The 19,928-nt window shown below is 50.1% G+C and overlaps 10 protein-coding genes across 12 annotated transcripts; 5 read left to right on the top strand and 5 right to left on the bottom strand.

Moving 5' to 3' along the window:
- The first annotated feature begins 105 nt into the window (after nucleotides 1–105).
- On the top strand, nucleotides 106–2,740 carry FVEG_02307 (hypothetical protein). The gene is made up of 2 exons (XM_018889535.1): nucleotides 106–409; nucleotides 470–2,740. The coding sequence occupies exons 1-2, from the start codon at nucleotides 142–144 to the stop codon at nucleotides 2,644–2,646; spliced, it is 2,445 nt and encodes an 814-aa protein (XP_018745698.1). The 5' UTR covers nucleotides 106–141; the 3' UTR covers nucleotides 2,647–2,740.
- Nucleotides 2,741–2,808: 68 nt separating this feature from the next.
- FVEG_02308 (hypothetical protein) lies at nucleotides 2,809–4,657 on the bottom strand. Its single transcript, XM_018889536.1, has one exon. The coding sequence runs from the start codon at nucleotides 4,517–4,519 to the stop codon at nucleotides 2,861–2,863; it is 1,659 nt and encodes a 552-aa protein (XP_018745699.1). The 5' UTR covers nucleotides 4,520–4,657; the 3' UTR covers nucleotides 2,809–2,860.
- A 105-nt stretch (nucleotides 4,658–4,762) lies between these two features.
- Nucleotides 4,763–7,243, top strand: FVEG_02309 (hypothetical protein). Its single transcript, XM_018889537.1, has 2 exons — nucleotides 4,763–5,526; nucleotides 5,585–7,243. The coding sequence occupies exons 1-2, from the start codon at nucleotides 5,472–5,474 to the stop codon at nucleotides 6,100–6,102; spliced, it is 573 nt and encodes a 190-aa protein (XP_018745700.1). The 5' UTR covers nucleotides 4,763–5,471; the 3' UTR covers nucleotides 6,103–7,243.
- On the bottom strand, nucleotides 5,272–7,744 carry FVEG_02310 (cytochrome c heme lyase). Its single transcript, XM_018889538.1, has 3 exons — nucleotides 7,275–7,744; nucleotides 6,615–7,225; nucleotides 5,272–6,562 (listed from the first exon to the last, which is right to left on the bottom strand). The coding sequence occupies exons 1-3, from the start codon at nucleotides 7,350–7,352 to the stop codon at nucleotides 6,295–6,297; spliced, it is 957 nt and encodes a 318-aa protein (XP_018745701.1). The 5' UTR covers nucleotides 7,353–7,744; the 3' UTR covers nucleotides 5,272–6,294.
- Nucleotides 7,745–7,924: 180 nt separating this feature from the next.
- FVEG_02311 (Atypical/ABC1/ABC1-C protein kinase) lies at nucleotides 7,925–13,011 on the top strand. 2 transcript variants are annotated; one of them, XM_018889540.1, is made up of 3 exons: nucleotides 7,925–10,164; nucleotides 10,225–10,391; nucleotides 11,887–13,011. In XM_018889540.1, the coding sequence occupies exons 1-2, from the start codon at nucleotides 8,125–8,127 to the stop codon at nucleotides 10,267–10,269; spliced, it is 2,085 nt and encodes a 694-aa protein (XP_018745703.1). In that variant the 5' UTR covers nucleotides 7,925–8,124; the 3' UTR covers nucleotides 10,270–10,391; nucleotides 11,887–13,011. The 2 variants fall into 2 exon arrangements, with proteins under 2 accessions (XP_018745703.1, XP_018745702.1); XM_018889539.1 differs by having other exon boundaries at nucleotides 10,225–13,011.
- FVEG_02312 (hypothetical protein) lies at nucleotides 10,377–13,775 on the bottom strand. Its single transcript, XM_018889541.1, has 2 exons — nucleotides 13,427–13,775; nucleotides 10,377–13,319 (listed from the first exon to the last, which is right to left on the bottom strand). The coding sequence occupies exon 2, from the start codon at nucleotides 12,461–12,463 to the stop codon at nucleotides 10,619–10,621; it is 1,845 nt and encodes a 614-aa protein (XP_018745704.1). The 5' UTR covers nucleotides 12,464–13,319; nucleotides 13,427–13,775; the 3' UTR covers nucleotides 10,377–10,618.
- A 171-nt stretch (nucleotides 13,776–13,946) lies between these two features.
- On the top strand, nucleotides 13,947–17,258 carry FVEG_02313 (hypothetical protein). Of its 2 annotated transcripts, XM_018889543.1 has the most exons (4): nucleotides 13,947–14,777; nucleotides 14,836–15,535; nucleotides 15,587–15,763; nucleotides 15,828–17,258. In XM_018889543.1, exons 1-3 carry the CDS (start codon nucleotides 14,727–14,729, stop codon nucleotides 15,670–15,672), a joined length of 837 nt encoding a protein of 278 aa, XP_018745706.1. In that variant the 5' UTR covers nucleotides 13,947–14,726; the 3' UTR covers nucleotides 15,673–15,763; nucleotides 15,828–17,258. The 2 variants fall into 2 exon arrangements, with proteins under 2 accessions (XP_018745706.1, XP_018745705.1); XM_018889542.1 differs by having other exon boundaries at nucleotides 15,587–17,258.
- FVEG_15020 (ATP-binding protein) lies at nucleotides 15,759–17,310 on the bottom strand. Its single transcript, XM_018904112.1, has 5 exons — nucleotides 17,056–17,310; nucleotides 16,868–16,994; nucleotides 16,697–16,816; nucleotides 16,422–16,646; nucleotides 15,759–16,374 (listed from the first exon to the last, which is right to left on the bottom strand). The coding sequence occupies exons 1-5, from the start codon at nucleotides 17,116–17,118 to the stop codon at nucleotides 16,019–16,021; spliced, it is 891 nt and encodes a 296-aa protein (XP_018745707.1). The 5' UTR covers nucleotides 17,119–17,310; the 3' UTR covers nucleotides 15,759–16,018.
- A 164-nt stretch (nucleotides 17,311–17,474) lies between these two features.
- Nucleotides 17,475–19,271, top strand: FVEG_02314 (hypothetical protein). Its single transcript, XM_018889544.1, has 2 exons — nucleotides 17,475–17,579; nucleotides 17,630–19,271. The coding sequence occupies exons 1-2, from the start codon at nucleotides 17,519–17,521 to the stop codon at nucleotides 19,174–19,176; spliced, it is 1,608 nt and encodes a 535-aa protein (XP_018745708.1). The 5' UTR covers nucleotides 17,475–17,518; the 3' UTR covers nucleotides 19,177–19,271.
- Nucleotides 19,117–19,671, bottom strand: FVEG_15021 (hypothetical protein). Its single transcript, XM_018904113.1, has one exon. The coding sequence runs from the start codon at nucleotides 19,612–19,614 to the stop codon at nucleotides 19,222–19,224; it is 393 nt and encodes a 130-aa protein (XP_018745709.1). The 5' UTR covers nucleotides 19,615–19,671; the 3' UTR covers nucleotides 19,117–19,221.
- Between the last annotated feature and the right edge of the window lie 257 nt (nucleotides 19,672–19,928).

Here is a 19,928-nt window from a genome sequence, read left to right as displayed (position 1 = left end):
CAAACTCCCTTCTTTCACTCTCAGCCTCTTCAATCACCTCCAAGTCATCATCCGGATGATTCTTCTTCAGTCGCCCTATCTCATGCTCTAACTTAGCAGCTTCAACTTATTCCATCACCTACATGTATACTAACTCTCCACATGATTTGTCTGAAATATTCTAAACGGCAATCGTACAGCAAAATGGAGGGATACGATGACAACGACTCTCGATGCCTCCCTCGAATGCCAAGAATCTTCACTCCCCCTGACACTCAACCTGAAGTCGTTCTCTTCTCTGCAGCCGCTGACGATGAAAATTCCCCCAAAAGCAAGGTTCTTCATGAGCTCGCAACCTGTGACACCGAGACCGATGACACACTTTGTCACGACAAGGAAGAAGAAGAAGAAGAAGCAGAAGCTGGCCCAAGTAATGCACCTCACTCGACCCTTATGAGCCCTGGTGGCGGAAAAGCGGTGTTTTAGAAAGATGACGACGCCGAACGCTACCCGAACCCCTCAAAAGTGTTCACCATCAAGGACATTCAATCATCACAATCATTTCAGCCCTCAACCGATTTTATTTCCGCGAATAAAGATGTTCCAGACGAGACCATTCAAAGACTCAAGGATATCGCCAACAGGGTCCACGCACTGAACAGAGACCCGGATGGGGACCAACTCAGCAGCTCAGGAGAAACCACGCCCACTGGGCACTCCTTGGAGGTGGATTCGTTCAAGTCGTCAACCCCAGACCAAGCACCACAACCCCTGACCCGAAGCCGCCTACGATCTATACCTGATGCAAGACCCAACAACCTTGGAGCGGTCTGTGACCGGCTGAAAAACACCAATGAAGGATCTCAGGTTGCTACACATGGCAGTGATACATCACGACCAGCTGGTTTAGATACTAGCTCCATGAACACCAATGCTCGCGAAGCAGCTCCTGAAGATGAACACCAGGCTTATTACATTTTCGATCTACGTTCAAATGGCTCAGCATACTTCATGTATGAAGATACTGAGGAAAATGATGGATTCAAAATTGAGAGGGTATCTTTCAAATCCACGGCGCAAGAGCCAGGGGTGCGCGCCTACTACCTCGAAGCTTCAGACAAGGACCAGGGCGTACTGAGGCATGGAAGCCACGAAACGCTCTGGAGGCTAGATCCATCCCAAGTCCCCGCAGTGATTATTGATACCGAGAGTTCAGCTTCCCTTGAAGCAGGTGTAGAAGTCGGTGATCCATTGTATGCCGGCGAAGAAGCTACCCAGAGCATCGCTAAAAAAGTGAGTGATCGCCTTCAAAAGATCAGGCACTTGAGAGAACATCTGCATGTCATAAATGGAAAGGGCCAGCAAGTCCCAGAGGCCAAGAGGCTTTACCTCATTGGCGACAAGGACATCCGAGATGTCGTCAGTATCGTGTTGGACGAAACACTGAAGAATGGCCACATTCAATTACCCGAGAGAACACCTACAACCACAGGGTCATCTGACAGTCGACCGTTACCGCGACTTGACGAGAACTTGAATGCTATCCTGGTCCCCTCCCCGATGGCGATCGACCCTGCGACTACCATTAATCTACCCAGCACATCTTACACAAACATCAACGCGGCTGACATGCAAGTCCATACCAAAACGCGTGGCGGGGCTTCGGAAGCAACGACAACTGTTGTGACACGCCGAAGTGTTGCTGAAATTACATGGTCTCGGGCATATCCAGCAAATTATGATTCGAGTACAAGAACACATTATCGAACCGTTTCGGACTGTTGCTCACCCACACATGGGGGCTCGCGTTCGTGCCCAGATGATCGTCGACAGAGCTACCAGAGGCTGGCGAAAGACGAGTCTGTCCTACAACACTATGCCACCCCAAAAAGTACAGCTGAGATACTGGCCGATATCATGTGCAACAAAAGTTTCGAGCAACAGCTGAGAGTCAGCGACGGGACCGTCATCACGTCCTTCCCCAGACTCTTTTCCCGTGACTGCACCACTGACCTCACCTTGCAAACTGAAAGTGACCAGCCGAAAAAGCATACTCCGTCCACGCTATACCAAGATGGTGTTGATGCCCACTGCGGTGTCGAGGAGTTAGCTGCATCGAGTTCTTCTGCAGCGCCCTCAAAGATATACTCATACAACAACCCTTTGTTCGCTGCTAACCCATTCAGAGCGCATCCAACCAAACTGACGGCGGCGGGTAGACGTCTACCAACTCCTCTGGCGGCGGAGAGAAAGCTAAGTGCCTCACTCGACGCAGATACGCGACGACGCCTGAGTGCCCAGGTTGCCGGCATTGAGGACGAGGAGATGGTCGATTCCCAAAATGGTTCACGGCAAAGTCTGATGGACAAAATCAAACAAGGAGGCCACAAGCTTTTCCACAAGAATCACTTTCGAAAGCCGACGGGAGAAGCTCCGATCAGAATAGCTGAGAATGATATATCGCCGGGCGGCTTCTTGCGCTCCAGGGACAGCATTGCCAGGGAACCCACCCCTGAACCACCCAAGCCTGATGATGAAGAGATATACGAGGCCATGGAGGGCAGCAAGCTCAAAGTTCCACATCCCAGAGAGGAGGCATGCTCCGAAGACCATCAACCTCACGAATGTGTGAATGATTTGTCGTCTCGCGACATTTCACCTAAATAAGCGGCAACTATTGAGAAGTCAAGGGGGACGACAAGACATACGTACCTAGATAGATCATTCCATAGGAAGAATCGAACCTAATGATACTCTGAAAAGGTCTTCAAACCTTGTTTGGTGCAAGGACGTCGAGGTAGTAGGCTTGGATACACCATGAGAGACCGATAAGTGTGTCACATCACATGCAATTAATGTCTATTATCCATATACTATGAGTCTATGCCGCCTTACTAGCCCTGGCTTTGTTCTCTCTGTGTCGCTTCTCCTTGGCCGCAGTCTTGCGACGCTTCATCCATGATCTGTTAAGATCGCGTCTGTTATCCCAGAACCAAGCCTGAAAGTCGCTTGAGCTTTGTGGAGCAGAAGCATCTTTGTCGTCTCCATCCTCGTCGAAGCCATGCTCTTCCATGTCGAGATCTTCGTCGCCGTCTTCCTCATCCTCAGGCCAGAAGTTGCGCATTCGTGAGGGATGCGCGGTGTCGGGCGTAGGCGCAGCACTTCTAACGTTGCGCCATTCGAAATCCTGGCGAGAGAAGGGCGTCATGGGCGCGGGGGTTGCGATGGTCAGGTTTGCGGGGTCTTGGTCCTCCTCGTCCTCGATATCGTCGTTGTCAACACCTCCAAAGAAGCTGAAGGGCTCAGCTTCCTGCTTGGCGGGAGTCTCTGTGGCAACCTCGTCGGGCTTGGTACGCTTATAAAGGGCCTCAAGGGGGTGGACTTTCGTAGAGGGTGTTCCAGGAGGGGGTATCTTGATGGTGAGACTGCGGGAAGAACTTGAGGACATGGGTCTTGTTTCGTCGGCTTTGATGGCTGAGAGGGGTGTGGCTTGTTGGGGTGGTTCGGGGGAGTCGGCTTCAGACTTGGAGGACTCATCGTCTTGCTGAAGAGCTTCCTTGGTTGTGTCTGTCTGTTCTTTCTTCTCTTCGCCTTGAGCAGAAACTTCCATCTCATCATCACTATCCTCATCAGAGGAGCCGCTGCTACTCGTACCACTGCTACTGGTATCGTCATCTGACTCCTCGACAGGAGGAGGTGTCGCCTTCTTGACTTTCTTCTTCTTGGGTACAGGTTCGGGAATCTTCTTCTCCTTGACCGTCTCGACTACATTGCCATTCTCGTCGACCCAGCCTTTACCCTCAATAAATTCGGTGGCCGTGTTGGCTTGTTCCCCATCGGCTGAGGTCTTCAAGAAGCTCGGGAATTTTGTGGTCTTCTCGAATTCATGAACAATAACTTCGCGCGACTTGCCCTTCTTCTTGCGCTTTCGGGGTTGATCATCCTCAGGGAGAGTGGAGGTGAGATTAGGGGGAACCTTGGTCTTGAGCAGACACTCATCTCCGTCTGTATACTTTGATTTTAGGCGCTTCTTCTTCTCGGTGTGTTTGCCATCCTTTTCCTTTTCTTTGTCCTGCTTGCTCTTCTTTCTTCTCTGATCGGCGGGTTCTGTCCATCCTCTCTTGACTTTGCGGTCTGTCAGAGCGACGCCCTCGACGACCTCGTGATCACGCTTTCGTTTTCTCGATTCCTCCTTGGATTCCTTTGACCTCTTCTTTTTCTTCGTGGACTTGTCCTCTTCCTCCTGATCAACTTCACCAGTAGGTTCAGCTCTCTGTTCTGGTCTGGCCTTTTCGATCCGTATTTTGTTGCCCTTCAACACAGCGCCATTGAGCTTCTTTTTTATCTTGTCAGCCTCCATTGTTGGGAGTTCGACAAAGCCGTAGCGTCGTTCGGGAAACGTCTCGAGCGTGTGATATGAAATGTTGCGCGCCTTGGGGGCTGCAGAAGCTGGAATAACGATCTTGAGAAGCTCGGGATCGAGAGGGCTTATGTGAAGCCTTATGTAGTCGCTTGAAGCAGACGTGGCCTCAGCAGACATTTCGAAGCGAATGGCGCTTTCGTGAGGAGTTTGTGCGACGTCAAAGGCGTCGTTAAAATGAGTATGTCGGTCTCAATGAAAAGGGACGAGCTTTTGCTTTTGCGATACCGATTTGGGGGAAAAAAGTTCCAAGGACCCTTGAAGAAAGAGTCGCGACTTTTGATTGGTCGAATGGAGCGACTTTGATCCGGGAGCCCTTAAGTGAATGCAGTATGTATTGCTCAGAGAATTACCAACATAAAACAAACAAACAAACAAACAAACACGGGACTCGAGAAACAATTCTTGGAAACTGGTAAAGAAAAACGGTTCAGGTTTGAGATTTAACCAAGAAGAGTCTCGTCTCACAGGGACAAACCTGAAACTTGGTAGACAAGCTGACTAAATGACGTCTCACTTGCCGCTCACATCTCAACACCTTTGTCGCAGGTGTTTGACCCCAAAGAAGCATCTGCCAGATTGGATGATGCACATTTATCGGAGACAGTCTGAAATAGGAAATAAGATCTGAATTGATGTAACTCTACAAGTCATCGTCGCAGTTCTAGACTTGGGGGTCGATAGTTCCCGGGTCTTATTGTGACAGACCAGGGATCCTTGAAACCCTCGGCCTATGCTGATGGGACGAACAGTGTCACAGCGAGCCTCGTCTTTTGGGGTTATACTGAGTCTCGATATTCGACATGGAGGCATCCTCAGGCCTAGATTTCGGTGTCATGCTCGATTCAACTCTATGCTTATGCTTAACGATGGTCACATATACTCTCAGCGTATAAAAGGCCTGTAGATCCTCGGTATCTGTCTATCTACAGTATCTAAACAAACTCATCACTTCTCAACTTGTTTCTCTTCAGTTCGTAAATCCCTGGCGGATCTTTGTTTATAATACTCTTGTTTTATCTCTCTTTCTATTCATTCGCCACTCACTCATTTACTCACTCACTCGTACAAAATGCACTTCCCTATTCTTCCCATCATCATCACACTGACTGGAAGCGCCATCGCAGGTATGTATCCTTTTCTTGGCCACATCTCTTGATGAACACTTCTGCTAACGTATATAAGCGCCTCATCTTCCCAAGAGACAAAATCCTTGCTTTGTGACTGGCTCCGAAGCTCTCCCCGATGAAGTTTCGACACAGGCCACGAATCTGGCCTCGGTCATCACCTGCGACAATTCGAAAACAACCATCGATGGTGTCCCAGACGTGAGCTCTGGCGGTGTGACCTTTTCTTCCATCAACTTTGCCGAATCAGGCCAAAGTCCTCTGGCTTTCGCTCTCGACAAGTTTGCAACCACATCACCCCTGGCCAACAACAACCTGGATACGTTCCAGAATGAGCTCAATGTTTACCTCGCAACTGAGGCTGGTATCAGATCAACTGGTGGAAGTCTTGCGATCAAGGTTCCAAAGTTCTTCTTGCAGTTCCAGATGGCTCGTATCCAACAGGCACAGGGTACTGTGTCTGACATCCCTGGCCAGACCGTTGACCACCAGCTGGAAAAGGTGCTCAAGAATGCAGCTGGAGAGGACCAGGCTCTTCTAGACCAAGTGAACGAATTGGCTGTGAACTTGAACTAAGTTCTAATGAGTGGTATATAATACACAACTGCTCCGATTGCCTCCGTTTTCGAGCCCAAATAAGTGACTCCATGCCAGCCGTCATTATAGAAATACATCCAATCAGAACAATTAGAGAGGAGAATGCATCGCGCCAGAACCTTTTCAGAAAACACCTGCTTCCATCATGACCCAAGCGCCAAAGAAATCATTTTAAGAAGTGCCACGGAACCAAGGCTGGGGATCCTGCTCGTGTCTGTCGCCGCCGATAGCCTTCCACCAGGTATCGGTACTCCAGCGAATGATACGCTCGGCGGCACCCAAGGGCGTGGCGGCAGGACGCACATCGAGGAAGAAGACAGGGTCACCGTGGGCATCGGGCTCGCCAGAGTAATAGTCGATGATGTATCGAATCTCCTTCCTTTGGCCGTTGATCTCTCGCGCAACGTACCAGTCATGTCGGTCAAAGGGAGGTTCGGTGCTAGAGCGTGTTAGCCGCAGATCGTTTGCACATTAGAATCACGAATACCTACCCAAACTTTGAAGGGTAAATCCAGCCCAGAACCTGCATCATAGTGGCCTTGGGAGTCAACTCCTTGGGCCGGCCCTGGAAGCGAACGAGACTAGGCTCGGTATCAACACCGTCCCTTTGGCGATCAAGCGCTTCCTGAACGTGACCTTCGCCCCTCTTGCAGATCTGCCATCCTTTGTATAGCCCCCGTGCAAATCGTTGTTCCCAGCCAAGAATCTCCTGCCATGCGCCCTCATTTAAGAAGTTGTGTACCGAAACCATACCCTCGACGGCGGTGATATCGGTATCGGTATATCCCTTGCGCAGTAGCGCGTTGTACATCTGCTGAGGAGACGGGTACTCCCAGTTGCCATCTCCTGTACCCTTGGGGATGGTAGACTCATCTCGGGTTGTCGGGAGAGCGAATGATTGGTTAGGAGCCGGCTTTTGCGATAGATCGGGGAACATGTAATTCAGAGGGTTGAGCTGGGAGATCAAAGATTTGGGCTGCTCTTGGGTTCGGGCGGCGTGAGGCACGGGACATCCTGAGGTGGAAGGAAGATCGACAGGCTTCTTGGGCTTAGCCACGGGGTTCATGGCATCGGCAGACTTTTGGTGCATAGGGCAGCCAGGCTGGGAAGGGTTAGCGACATGGTGAAGATATATGGGATTGGAATCATACTGGAGGAGCCTTGTCGGTAGTAGCTGGGTGTCCAACAGGAACCGCAGGAACAGGCGTGTCTGCCCAAAACCAACCCATCGTGAATGACTATATATTAGAACTGTAACGTTCGATGAAGTAACTCAGCGTTGTTGGCCTGAGTGTTGAAAGAATCGAAGATTGTGTTTGGTGATGATGACAAGAACAAAGAGTGGATGGATGGATGAAGCAAGAATTTCCTCCAGTTGCCTCTACTAAAAAGTAATTGGATGCGCCTATCAAAAATTTAAGGCCAGCCCAGAGCGGGAAGATCGGGGGAGACCGCACCAAGACCAGGTGGGTTACAGTGGAAATCGCGAACTATTTACAGCGTCTGAGCGAATCATAGGGAGTCTATTGACAAGATCATGAGCATTGTGACTATGACTGTGGAAATTAGACGGAGAAATGAGTGTTGAATTCATAATTTCTATAGTACCTCTCAGTATTTGAGCTTCTGGTTAGGCTCAATTAGCATTGATGAGCCATCATGGCTGAAATATTCCTCATGATTCCTTTCCGATTTATTTCCGTTAGAAAAGATTTAGTGGATACGAATTTTGTACGTCACTCTGGTTATCAACCCGACGTCACCGACCCGACACCATCCCTACCTAGGGGATCCATTGGCGGGCATCCTTGTACAGTAAATCGATCCGAGTCTTTGCATCATTAACGCGCTTGCACATGCCAGACTCGTCTCTTTTTTATACTTGTCAACCTCCGAACCTGACCTGACCACTCTCTGAATGCAATCGCCCCCCAGGCTTTGCTCGAATATGAGAGTGTCCGCGTCAACACAATTCTCTAGAAAGACCTTCCCCCTTCCGAGATGAGAGCTGGCTCCTTCATAGGCCGGCTTTTCGTCCACCCGGGCTTCCGAACATACCCCAACGTCAACACCCACACCAGGTTCACCATTGCCAGTCTTGGTCGTCGTTTCGCGTCTCAGAGCTCCCACAGCCCTCGATTCACACAATGGCCCAAAGGCGCGCCGAAAAGAATAGCACTGCGTGCTTCCGGTGGTGCTGCGGCACTAGGAACAGCTGCTTTTGTTGAGCTGTCGCAACAAGAAAACGGCAACGATCAAGAGACCGGCGAGAAGCGCATGCTCGAGGTATCACGGGCTGAGGTCAAAAAGGGCGTATCAGCCGATTCACATGGTCTTTCGAGGCTCGGAGAGCGCATCAAGTACTTGATCGACCTCTTGATCATCGAGCCCGTATGCACTGGGTTCCGTTTCCTCCAGCTTGTTGTAATTTTTGTGCCGGTGATAATCACCATTCCTGCCATATACTTTGGAAAACGACAACCTAGTAGAGACAACGAACGATCAGGTACGCTCTGGTGGTATGGCTTCTTGGTCAACGAGATGGAAATGGCTGGCCCAGCCTTCATCAAACTCGGACAATGGGCTGCCTCGCGAACCGATATCTTCCCTACCGAAATGTGCGAGATCATGTCTAAGCTTCACTCGAATGCGCCGGCTCACTCACTCCATGCAACGCGCGTCACGGTGGAAGCTGCTTTTGGTGGCCGCCCCTTTGACGACATCTTTGACGAATTCCAGGAGAAGCCTTTAGGTGTTGGCGCTATCGCCCAGGTCTACAAGGCCAAGCTGAAGCCAGGCTTGGCTAAGCCAGACGAAGCTGATCTTCATGACTCATATCCTCTGGCGCAAAATATGAAGCGCAATGTTGATACAGTGCTTAAGAGCTCACCGCAGAGAGTACCGTCGTCCTACGTTGCAGTCAAAGTGCTGCACCCATACGTCGAGAGGACGGTTCGACGAGACCTTCGCATCATGGGCTTCTTCGCTTCCCTGCTCAACTTGATTCCTACGATTGAGTGGCTGTCACTGCCCGACGAGGTTGCTCAATTTGGGGAGATGATGAAGCTCCAGCTTGACCTTCGCATAGAGGCCGCAAATCTGGCCACTTTCCGGAAGAACTTCAAAGATCGATCTACAGCCTGGTTCCCATACCCGTATACTGAATACACAACGCGAAATGTCCTTATTGAAGAATACGCCCAGGGTATCCCATTGGCAGACTTTATGGAGAATGGCGGCGGCGTCTTCCAACATGATATTGCCGACGAAGGCCTTGACGCTTTCCTCCGTATGTTACTCCTTGATAATTTTGTCCACGCTGATTTGCATCCTGGCAACATCATGGTGCGATTCTACCAATCAGCTCACCCCGAGCTGCGTCTAAGAAAGACAATGACAAAGGCGCATCCTGATGAGAAGGAAGATGTGACCGAACAAGTGCTTGAACGACTTCGACCATATCGACACCGCAAGGATCCCAAGGCTTGGGAGGCGGAGCTGGCCAAGATCGATGCTGAAGGTTTCCGGCCTCAGCTCATTTTTATCGACACTGGACTCGTGACTGAACTCAACGCTGTGAACCGCGAGAACTTCCTCGACCTTTTCCGCGCCGTTGCTGAGTTTGATGGTTACAAGGCCGGCCATCTCATGTGCGAACGCTGTCGCCAACCAGATGCTGTACTCGATAAAGAAGTATTTGCTCTAAAGATGCAGCATCTAGTTCTCGGTGTCAAGAGCCGCACCCTGGCTCTCGGTAACGTCAAAATCGGCGATATCCTGCAAGAGGTGCTTAGCATGGTTCGAAACCACCATGTTCGTCTCGAGGGCGATTTCGTCAACGTCGTAATTAGTATTCTGCTTCTTGAGGGTATTGGTCGCAGTCTGAACCCCGATGTCGATCTACTCAGCAGCTCCTTGCCAATCCTGCGTCAGCTCAGCGCCCAGAGCGGCCCAGGTATGGCAAAGCATGGCGACTTTTCCATGCTAGTGGTATGGCTGGGATTGGAAGCAAGACGGTTTATGCAAGCCAGCATCGAAGACGTAAGTTGCTTGGTGTCAAACATCCTCCAAAGCCATGATATGCTAATTTGGACTACCTAGGTCGAACGATGTGTCAAGTATGACCAACTTTCCCCCAATGTGTAATTATAAAGATCTTGTTTGAACTAGAATTCGCGGAGTACAGCATCAGAAGGCGTACGGGTGGGGATGATAAATACGTGAGAAATACATGAGAGACACGACGAAACAAAGACCTACTCTTAGATGTGCGTAATTTCATTGAATTATTATATAGGCTGGTCCCCTTTCTAACAATAAACCACCGCTTTCACGTAATAATATCGTGAGTCTACATCTCCGCGTAATACCGTCTAAATTGACGCTGTCTTGATTCACGCCTTTCTATCTTTAGGTGCCTATTGAGCACTTCCTATCCCATAACCGCACCATAACGCCTTGATCTTTAGAATTACGAAGAAACGAAAGGGAACTCCTAATCCGTACTGGCACTCAATTCCATAGACTTGTCCCACAAGTTCCTCAGTATGGCTGCGGTACCATCTTCCTCTTCACCGCCAACCAGACTTGATCCGCTCAGTCGGTCAGTAAGCCTACCATCGTCGTCGTTGCCGTCGTAGCTCGACGAGGCACCGTTGGTTGTCCGTACCGAGGCAGGGCGTTTCGGCGTCATCGGTCGTCGAGAATCGGGCATGCTGACGTTGCGGGTGTGCTGGCGCATGGTGAGGTCTGTGGAACGCTTGCCGTTTGTCGAAGCGGTGCCAGGTCGTGGGATGCGCAATGATTTGTCCATACCGGGGAGATGGTTGAGACGTTCGAGTGAACGAGAAATGGGGTTGAGATGCCTTCGAACAACGAGATACTCCATGCCTGTACGCTCCAAGAGCTTGCCTACACGTGGATCTCGACTGTTACCTCCGTCATATCCGGGACCACCGACACCGATGAGTGGAGAATGACCGACTACACCTCCGACACCACCAACTGCTTGCCCAGGCTCAATCACGGAACTGGCTCGCTGCAGGTTAAGCTTCTGCTGTGTTCGCGATGTTTGAGCGGCAGGCGGCGCAGCCCGTCGGGCCGCCTTGGGCGCTAGTGCGCTATCATCAATGTCGTCTTTTGGTGCGCTTGTTGGGGGTTCTCGGCGCTCCTCACGGTCGCCTTGCAGGCTGGTCACAGAACGAGGTTTTTTAGGCGCGTCATCGTATCTGCGAAAGTCTCCCCGAGGTGGCCGGTAGAAGGATCCCTCACTAGTCAATCCAGAGCCAACAGCCTCGACAAACCGGGATGTCAATTCATCCTGATTACTTCCCGCAAGAGTTCCTGACCCTATGGCATCAGCAGAGGCTGGCGCAAAATGGCGAGGAGAGATGTGCGCCAGATCTGCGCTCATCTGGGGCGGAGCTCCGTGGGACGGAGTGCGCTGCAATATGCGGGAAGTGAGATACTCCTTGTGATGTATCGTCTCCAACTCGGGGCTCGTTGAGTTCCGCTGCCCCGGCTCGTGTTGTGGTTGCTCGGCCAGCTTTGGAGCGGCGGAATCGTTGGGTGTAGCCGGTCTTGATCCGCCAGTGCGGTCGTCGGGGTGGTGCACGGAGTGGTTACTACTGTTGAGAGAACCCTTGCGGGAGAGGTAGGGGGAATTAGAGCCACTCGCGTCGACCCATTCGTCCTCCTCGTTACCCAAATCGAAATGGACCTGTGACTTGCCGTGAGAGATTTGAGGCTGATAAACAATTGTAGTACTTGAAGCTCGCTTCAGTTCTGCAGACCGAGTGCGCTTCCCGACTTCTGTATGCGAGCGATTGCGCTTAAGTTTTGAGTGGGAAGGACTCTTGACGATTCTCGTGTGCGAGGGACTTTTGACCAGTTTTGTCTGGGAAGAACTCTTGTCGAGCTTTGTGTGGGAAGAGTTCTTGGTCAGCCTGGATTGAGATGCGCTCTTGGTAAGGTTGCCAGACGAAGACTCGCGAGAAGAGAGTTTTGCGTCGCTGAGAGCTCGTCGATGAGAATTGGGACCGGAGGAGATTCGGTGTTGCTGCTGCTGCTCGATCTGATCGGGGGTATCGGTATGGCGACGGCTGAGCTTAGGCTGCTTCGGGGCAGTTTTTGATGCTGGGCCGCGGGCGTGGTGGAGGTGACCAACAGTGTGCTGTCGCTGGTGATGACGATGGGGTCTCCGATGCTGCTGCTGGTGTTGGTGTTGTTGGTTAACACCGCTGCTCTCGCTCTGCGAATCACTCTCCTGATGGTTGAGCGGAGGTCGTTTTGATTGGCCGCCCAACGACGATGCGCTGTCCGCATCTCGGGTGTGAGGCATGGTTGGTAGGGATTGGAGGTATAATACAGCAAGATAAAGGTTGCGCGCCGTTCGTTCTGGGTGATGCGACGGCGAATTGGTCGTTGTCGTATCTGACGGATCTCGAGCGGTAAAAGATTTTCAACTTTTGGCGACTTTTCTTTCTCCTTTGTTGTGTTTGCGACTGACTACAAATGTTATATTCCCTTTTTGGCTGCACTGATGACCAGGGTATTTAATATCATGGGCGCTGCAGCAGTAGTTGCAAATAAATACGTGACAAAGAATAAGGAAAGTGGTAGGAGGTTAATTGACTCCGCGTCGTATCAGAGATTCAGTAGGTAGGTAGGCAGTCGTCGTCTCGGATCGCGAATGGTGGTGGTTCCGTCCCCGTTGCCGATTATGGAGCTCCCTTTAAGTCAGATTTGTAGGGCTCCCTTTCAGTGATGTCAATGTCAATGGATCGGCCACGAGAAGAATCGGTGAGGGTTGAGAGTAGTGGAGGAGCGGAGATAGGCCGGCGATCACTATGAGTCTGGAGTCCGAGGAGAAGAAGAAGATGATGATGATGATGACGAAGAAAGGGAGAGAAAATTAAAGAAGAAAAGTGCCCGGCGTTGAGCAGAAGCAACTTTTGACGTAAGGGAAGGTCTAGCAAAAAATTGAAAAAAAAAAAAAAAAAAAGTAGTATGGACAAGGTCGGTAGGCGAGTAAGAAGAATAAGGTCTTGGTCTCGTTACTAGTATAGGCGAGCAATTCCAGACCAGACAGACCAGGCATGGCCCTAGAAGCTACGAACAATCGAGGGCCAAACAAGACCGACAAACTGAACGGCGGAGATGAAGCTAGTCTATTGCCGAGACAGAGGCTAGAGGTGCTGAGACCAGTCAGTTTGACCTGAGTTTGTATGAATGAATCTTTAGTATCAGGGAGGTACTGTAGTAGGCTGTGATGGAGAGGAGGGGAACGAAAAAGAAGGCTTGCTAATTATCAAGATTGGATTTGTCCACATAAAGTTTTAGTTTTTAGCTCTGACACTGACACTGACACTGGCTCTGCTGACTCTGACTCTGACTCTGACTCTGACTCTGAAGTATAAACGTGTGTTTGAACACGGCCGAACGATACAGTAAAATGAGTCGGAGCTAGCGAGCGAACGAAATAATTACTTTGGTCGTGCAGCAGTAGCAGCAGCAGCAGTGATTAGCGAGTGAACATGTTGAGGTGTGATAGTGCGAAATGCCAAGCAAGCGAGTAAGCCAACAGAAGGCTAGAGCCATTCTATCTAGAACACGAGTGAGATGAGAATGAGATGCATGAGATTCGTGGTCGCAGGCGGACACGGAGCCGCAAGCGGAACCCTTGGAATATCCTTCTTTGTCAAACCGAGACCAATTACGAGGCCTTTGGTTCGCTGTGTAACTTGCATGTCACATACTGTACATAAATGAACGGACCCAGAAACAGGACATGAACTAAAAAGAGAAACATCCGTGGTTTGAGTTGAACATTGAACACCACCAACTAAATCATGAATGCGTCACCTGTATTACACACTGCATTAGCGACGAACCGCTCGGGGCTCGCGGAGAACTGGGTACAGTAAGGTACCTAATTAATGTAATCTAGGTACCTACATACATACACTGCCAGACGGACCTTGGCCCGGCCTTTCTTTGCCTTGTTTCTCTTCCGGGCCGACTTTAGGCGGCGGCATAACCGTGAGTGATTATGTAGGTAATCTTTAACGATAGTGATAATCACCGTGTCCTTCATGGGACGAAAGGGCGATGAAACCGAGCCATAAAATCATACACTGACAACTTTGCCCAAGGTAAGTCACCCCACTGTCTCCTTTTTGTTTGGACCTATTCTTGAAGACGCGCAACCTGCTCGCAGAAGCAAACCCTATCACCAGATATGGTAACCCATAGAAACGAATAAGCCAAGACTTGGAAAGAGACCATCTGCCATTCGTAGGTATGATTCTTATTAGGATGCTCCAAAATATGGCTCGGATTGCGAAAAACCCTTTCTTACCTACCAACCTATTCACCCTGATCTTCGAGAAGCTTTTGGCGGGGGTGGGATAATCTGGGGTGCCTTGAAATACTCCGCACGTGACCTCTAACTCCAACTTGGAATCTTCAATCTCGTCTCGTGCAGTGCATCAAGGAACCCCACGAACCAACCCATTACCACTTCGAATACTCAGGTACCTATCAGAACCTCCGATTTTTGACATTATTCATCCCTCCCGACCCCAAAAAGAAGATCCCTGACCATGTCGTCTATCGCTGAAATCGAACAAGAGAAGAAGACATACCAAGAACAAGTACGACCCCGTCCATTCATCCATGATATGTCATTCATACTGACTGTTTCCCCTCTAGTTCGATATCGTTCTTGGTCAGCTACGCGATGACCCCGATAACGTCGAGCTCAAAGCTTTAAAGGACGAGTTGAACAGCTTCATCGATCTTCTCAATGAACAAATTGCTGAGCTCAAGCCTGCCCAGGCGCCCAAACCCGCCGCCAAAGAACCATCACCGCCACCTCAACCCGAGAAATGGTCTCGCGAGAACCATCCAGCCTTTAAGAAAGCGGCTCCAGTGGAGGAAGAGAAGCAGGCTCCTGTAAACTACCAGGTCAACGACACAATTCTAGCCAAGTGGGTTTCTGGTGACAAGGCTTTCTACCCAGCGCGCATCACATCTATCACTGGATCCTCAACAGACCCTATCTACACCGTCAAGTTCAAGACCTACGATAACACTGAGACCTTGCGATCTCGCGATATTCGACCTGTTTCAAATAAGCGAAAGGCGGAAGGCACGCCAACAACTTCCGCACCAGCCACACCTCCGGCCCCTGGGCTGGTTTCATCAGCGGGCGCGACAGTATATCCGGAAGCGAAGAAGGCAGCCGAGCAAGATGGTGAAGTGAAGCCTCCCAAGCCCAAGAAGATAAAGGCCAAGAAGGAGCTCGAGAAAAACAAGAATAAGTGGCAAGAATTCAGCGCAAAGTCCAAGTTTGGAAAGAATCAAAAGAAGGACAGCATGTTCCGTACTCCAGACGGCGTCCATGGTAGAGGTATGCCCTTCTGTTCCTTATTTCATGAATCAGACACTGACTTGTTCTCAGTTGGCTTCACAGGCTCTGGCCAGGCCATGCGAAAAGACCCCACTCGAAGCCGTCATGTCTATCAAATGAACGATGAGCTAGACTAATCACCTTTCTCTCTTGACAGGGCACTCGGTTCGATACTCAAGAGCACACAGGGGGCGTTCGGGAAGTCTCAGAAGCTTATTGCTTTGTTTGGTAACATGCCTTGCATTTGATCACAGCAGAGGCTAACGACTTGTCTTTCTGGCGTTTAATCCAGTTCTTCCTTTTCAGACTCAAGTATATAGGAGCGACGCGGTCTATGTTGATAGACTAGCCGGTGTTAATCAAATAATGTTACATGAGCACACAACACCTCTCCCCCTTGGCTTTGGGTGTTTTACTAAGTTGGGCTGACAGGAATCATTATTGTACAAGTTGCCTGGCAGCCGAGTAGAAGAAGTTCGGTGACTATTTACCGCTAAGATCGATTTTGGGGCAGATATCTTGTACTATCTTCAAAAAGGCACTAGCCCTCTCACTCGTAGGTTCTGCAACTACTGTGGGTTTTCCTCTGTCCCCGTCATCTCCAATATTGGGATGCAATGGGATATCACCTAAAAAGTCGATCTGATGCTCTTGGCATAACTTTTCGACCCTTGCATTGGAACCAAAGATATTGGTTGCTCCATGACAATGAGGGCATGTGAACAAGGACATGTTCTGTACCAGGCCAAGGATATTGACATCAACTGTTTTGAACATGTTGATACCTTTGACAGCATCTTTGGTGGCAAGAGTATGAGGAGTTGTAACGATGACAGAGCCTGGGGTTTGTTAGTAGAAACAAACGTGGCATCTCATAGAAACGCACCATCTAAAATGACCTGCTGTGTGATGGTCAACTGTGTATCTCCTGTACCTGGAGGAAGGTCTAGGACAAGAACATCCAGACCGCCCCATTCTACCTCATGTAGAAGCTGCTGAATAGCTTTCATCACCATGGGACCTCGCCAAACTACTGGTGCATTCTCGCCAACTAGATAGCCCATGGACATGGTCTTGACTCCATAGTTTGTGAGAGGGATGAGCTGGTTATCTTTGTAATGTCAGTACATGCTCGGAGGACTATGAGCTGTAGTGACTGACTACTTGATAACCTCGGTTCTCCGGACAGGTCAAACAAGGTTGGAATAGATGGACCAAAGATATCAGTGTCCAGGATCCCAGCACGAAAGCCAAGACGAGCGAAAGCCAGAGACAAATTTGCTAGTTGCCTTTATTAGAACATCTCAAGACTCGGGAGACATCTATAGATACCTGCAACTGTGCTTTTGCCTACACCACCTTTGGCAGAGGATACTGCAATGACTTTCTCGACACCTGTGATTTTGCGACGGACCGGGCGTTTACCCCAGGTTGGCGGCGTTCCTGATCGAGGGAGACCCTAGGATAGTATCAGTAATACTCTATCCTGATAGAAATTCGCACTCAAGAAGATCACTCACTAATGGATTTTCATGTTGCAGTGCCCGGAAGCACTGAAAGAGACGGGCCGATGTTGGACGCATACTGAGAGTACCCTATTTATGGCTTGAGATGGGATACAACTCGAGGTCTCGGTGTAATAAGCTTGAACTCCTCAATTCGGAGTTATAGGGAGTTTTTGAATGTCTATAGTGTCTAAACAAGCAACATATTGAATCGTCTACTCATAAGATCCATGGATGTCAAGAATACACGAGTCTGACCAAATAAGGTCGGGTGTCATGGAACCCATCCATAGACGCTGGGAGTTTGAGCTAGCGGACTACCTAATAGGCTAATACAGGGCTCTCTCCACTAACAATGAGTTGCGGCGATTCTGCCACATGCCACCGCCTAAAAGTTCATGGCCATTCCTCAGAAAATTTCCAACGTGGGGGCTTCTGTTTGTTTGTTAGTGGAAGACTTGACAATTCAATCATTAAAATGGCCAAAGCAAAGGGTCGCGCAAAGCAGTTTCAGAACTTGGACGAGCCTATCGCCAAGGGTAAGTTGCTACAATACCATATGGCCTATAGTTTCTAATCATTACGAAAGACTACGATCCCGAGGCCAATGTCGAAGTTAGTGAGGATGGCAGCGGTAGCGAAGAGAGCGAGGATGAGAACGCGGGTACCGAGCACTATGTTTCCGTGGGAAAGAGTAAATTGAGGAAACAAGAGGGCCTGTCACTTGGCCCCCAGTACCGAGGCTCTCGAGTCTCGCGAGATGCGCTCGAGGAAGAGAGCGAGTCTGAGGACGAAAATGAGGACGAGGAGTCGGGTGACGAGGAATTCGACGATCCTGAGACCGCGGATCTAGCACGCGACGAGGCTGAAGCCAACGACTCAGAAATCGAGAGTGACGACGCCCTTGGCGAAAGCGACGAGGAGCGCTTCAAGGAATTTACTTTCCGAGGAAGCTCCAAGCCCAAAAAGCCCGTTAACAAGCGAGCTACTGCTGCTGACTACATGTCTTCTTCCGATGAAGGTGGCGCTGGTGTTGGCGAAGATGAGGATGACGAATCCGAGTCTGATGAGGACGACATGGAAGATGGCCTTGACGCTCTGGTCGATGGTGAGGAAGTCTCCGACGACGAGTCGGATGAGGATGAGGAAGAAGAGGACGATGACAGTGAAAGCGATGACGAGACATCAGAGGCGAAGGCTAAGAACGCAAAGCCTATGATGGCAGCTCTATCAACCCGACCCGATGTTGACAAGGGCTTGGCAATCCGTCAGCAGCGCAAGGCCTATGATGGGCTCCTTAACATTCGAATTCGTCTACAGAAAGCCCTCATTGCTGCCAACACCTTCGATGCCCTCGACGCCAACCCCGAGCCCGAATCGGAGCCCTACGAGGCTGCTGAAGAGGCAGCTATCAAGCTCCTCAACACTATCAGCAGCCTTAAGGATAACTTTGGGCCGTCTCGAGCTGGCGAGAAGCGCAAGCGCGAATTAGATGTGTCTATGACCACAAGCGAGATCTGGGAGCAATTACAAGAAGAGGAACAACGATCTATTCAATCAAGGGAGGATCGTCTTGAGAAGTGGTCTCGCAAGGTGCAATCTGTTAATGTCACAGCACCCAAGGGGCTCGAGTCGCGAAACAAGACCCTTGTCAGTGCCCTCAAGGAGCAGCTCATTGATCCCGATAACCGCCTCGCCAAGCGCTCTCGCGTCCCTCGTTCGTGTGCCCCTGCGCAAGCTGCCAAGGGTGCATCGGACGACAGCAACATCTACGACGACGCCGACTTCTACCAGGTTCTCCTGAAGGAGCTTGTGGACCAGCGCACAGTGGAGGGCTCATCGGGAGCTGGAGCTGGAGCTGCGGTTCCCACGGTCGTCCTCACAGCAGCCAAGGACGTCAAGTCACGAAAGAATGTTGACCGTAAGGCCAGCAAGGGCCGTAAGATGCGATTCACAGTTCATGAGAAGCTACAGAACTTCATGGCGCCTGAGGACCGACGTGCGTGGGAGCAGAGTGCTATTGACCGCTTCTTCGGCACGCTGTTTGGTCGCAAGATGGAGCTGAACGAAGACGAGAGCGAGGATGATATGGATGTTGATGTTGAGGAGGCAGGACTCCGGCTATTTAGAAACTAGGGACAGACACGAAAAAGGTTGTAATTGTAGGTCATAGACTGTTGCTTAAGCATTACCAAAATACCAGGTACAAAGAAACATGGTTAACAAAACAATGTGAACTCCTAGGTGCACCACTGGTCCCCCTAATGTCTTGGTTGTTGAGGCTTCCTCTTTTGTATAGCCATTCATTCGCATATAAGCTCGATAACTAGGCCACAAATGCCAGAAGGAAAAGGCGAGCGCAGCTTGACGAGTTGCATCATCAAAGGGCCGCCGGATAAATATGAGAGAAATGAGGTTACTCGTAAGAAGAAGGCCACCGAATGATTGAAGAATCAGGGCTGCCGATGGAGGAAGCGGTTGAAGTTGTGATGAGGGTTTGAGGATAAAGGTCAAAGCAGCTGGGGTCTCAATGAGAGCGTGGATGAGGAAGGGGACCGTTGCTGTGGCTAGCATGATGGCGATGATCTGAGGTTGGTGTTACCAAGTTATCAGAGTTCGATGATAAAGAAGAGTAGTGGAATCTAGACAACGATGCGACTCTCAAGATGAGAGATGGGTTACAGATCCTGACTTACTAAGCTACCGATTTGCTGACCATCCCCACAGCCATGGAAGACAAGGATGAGTGAGTTTATACAATCGATGTGCTAAGCCCAAACTTCTCATGACACCGTAGTATGTAGCAGTTTTGTTCATTTTATCTCGAGGGTTTTGCACAAATATCAGATATGCTTCTAGCATATCCCCAACCATAGCAGATTACACAA

Source organism: Fusarium verticillioides, chromosome 6, assembly GCF_000149555.1.
Source record: "Fusarium verticillioides 7600 chromosome 6, whole genome shotgun sequence".
NCBI classification, from domain to species: Eukaryota; Fungi; Ascomycota; class Sordariomycetes; order Hypocreales; family Nectriaceae; genus Fusarium; species Fusarium verticillioides.
This window is presented reverse-complemented; position numbering and strand designations above follow the sequence as displayed.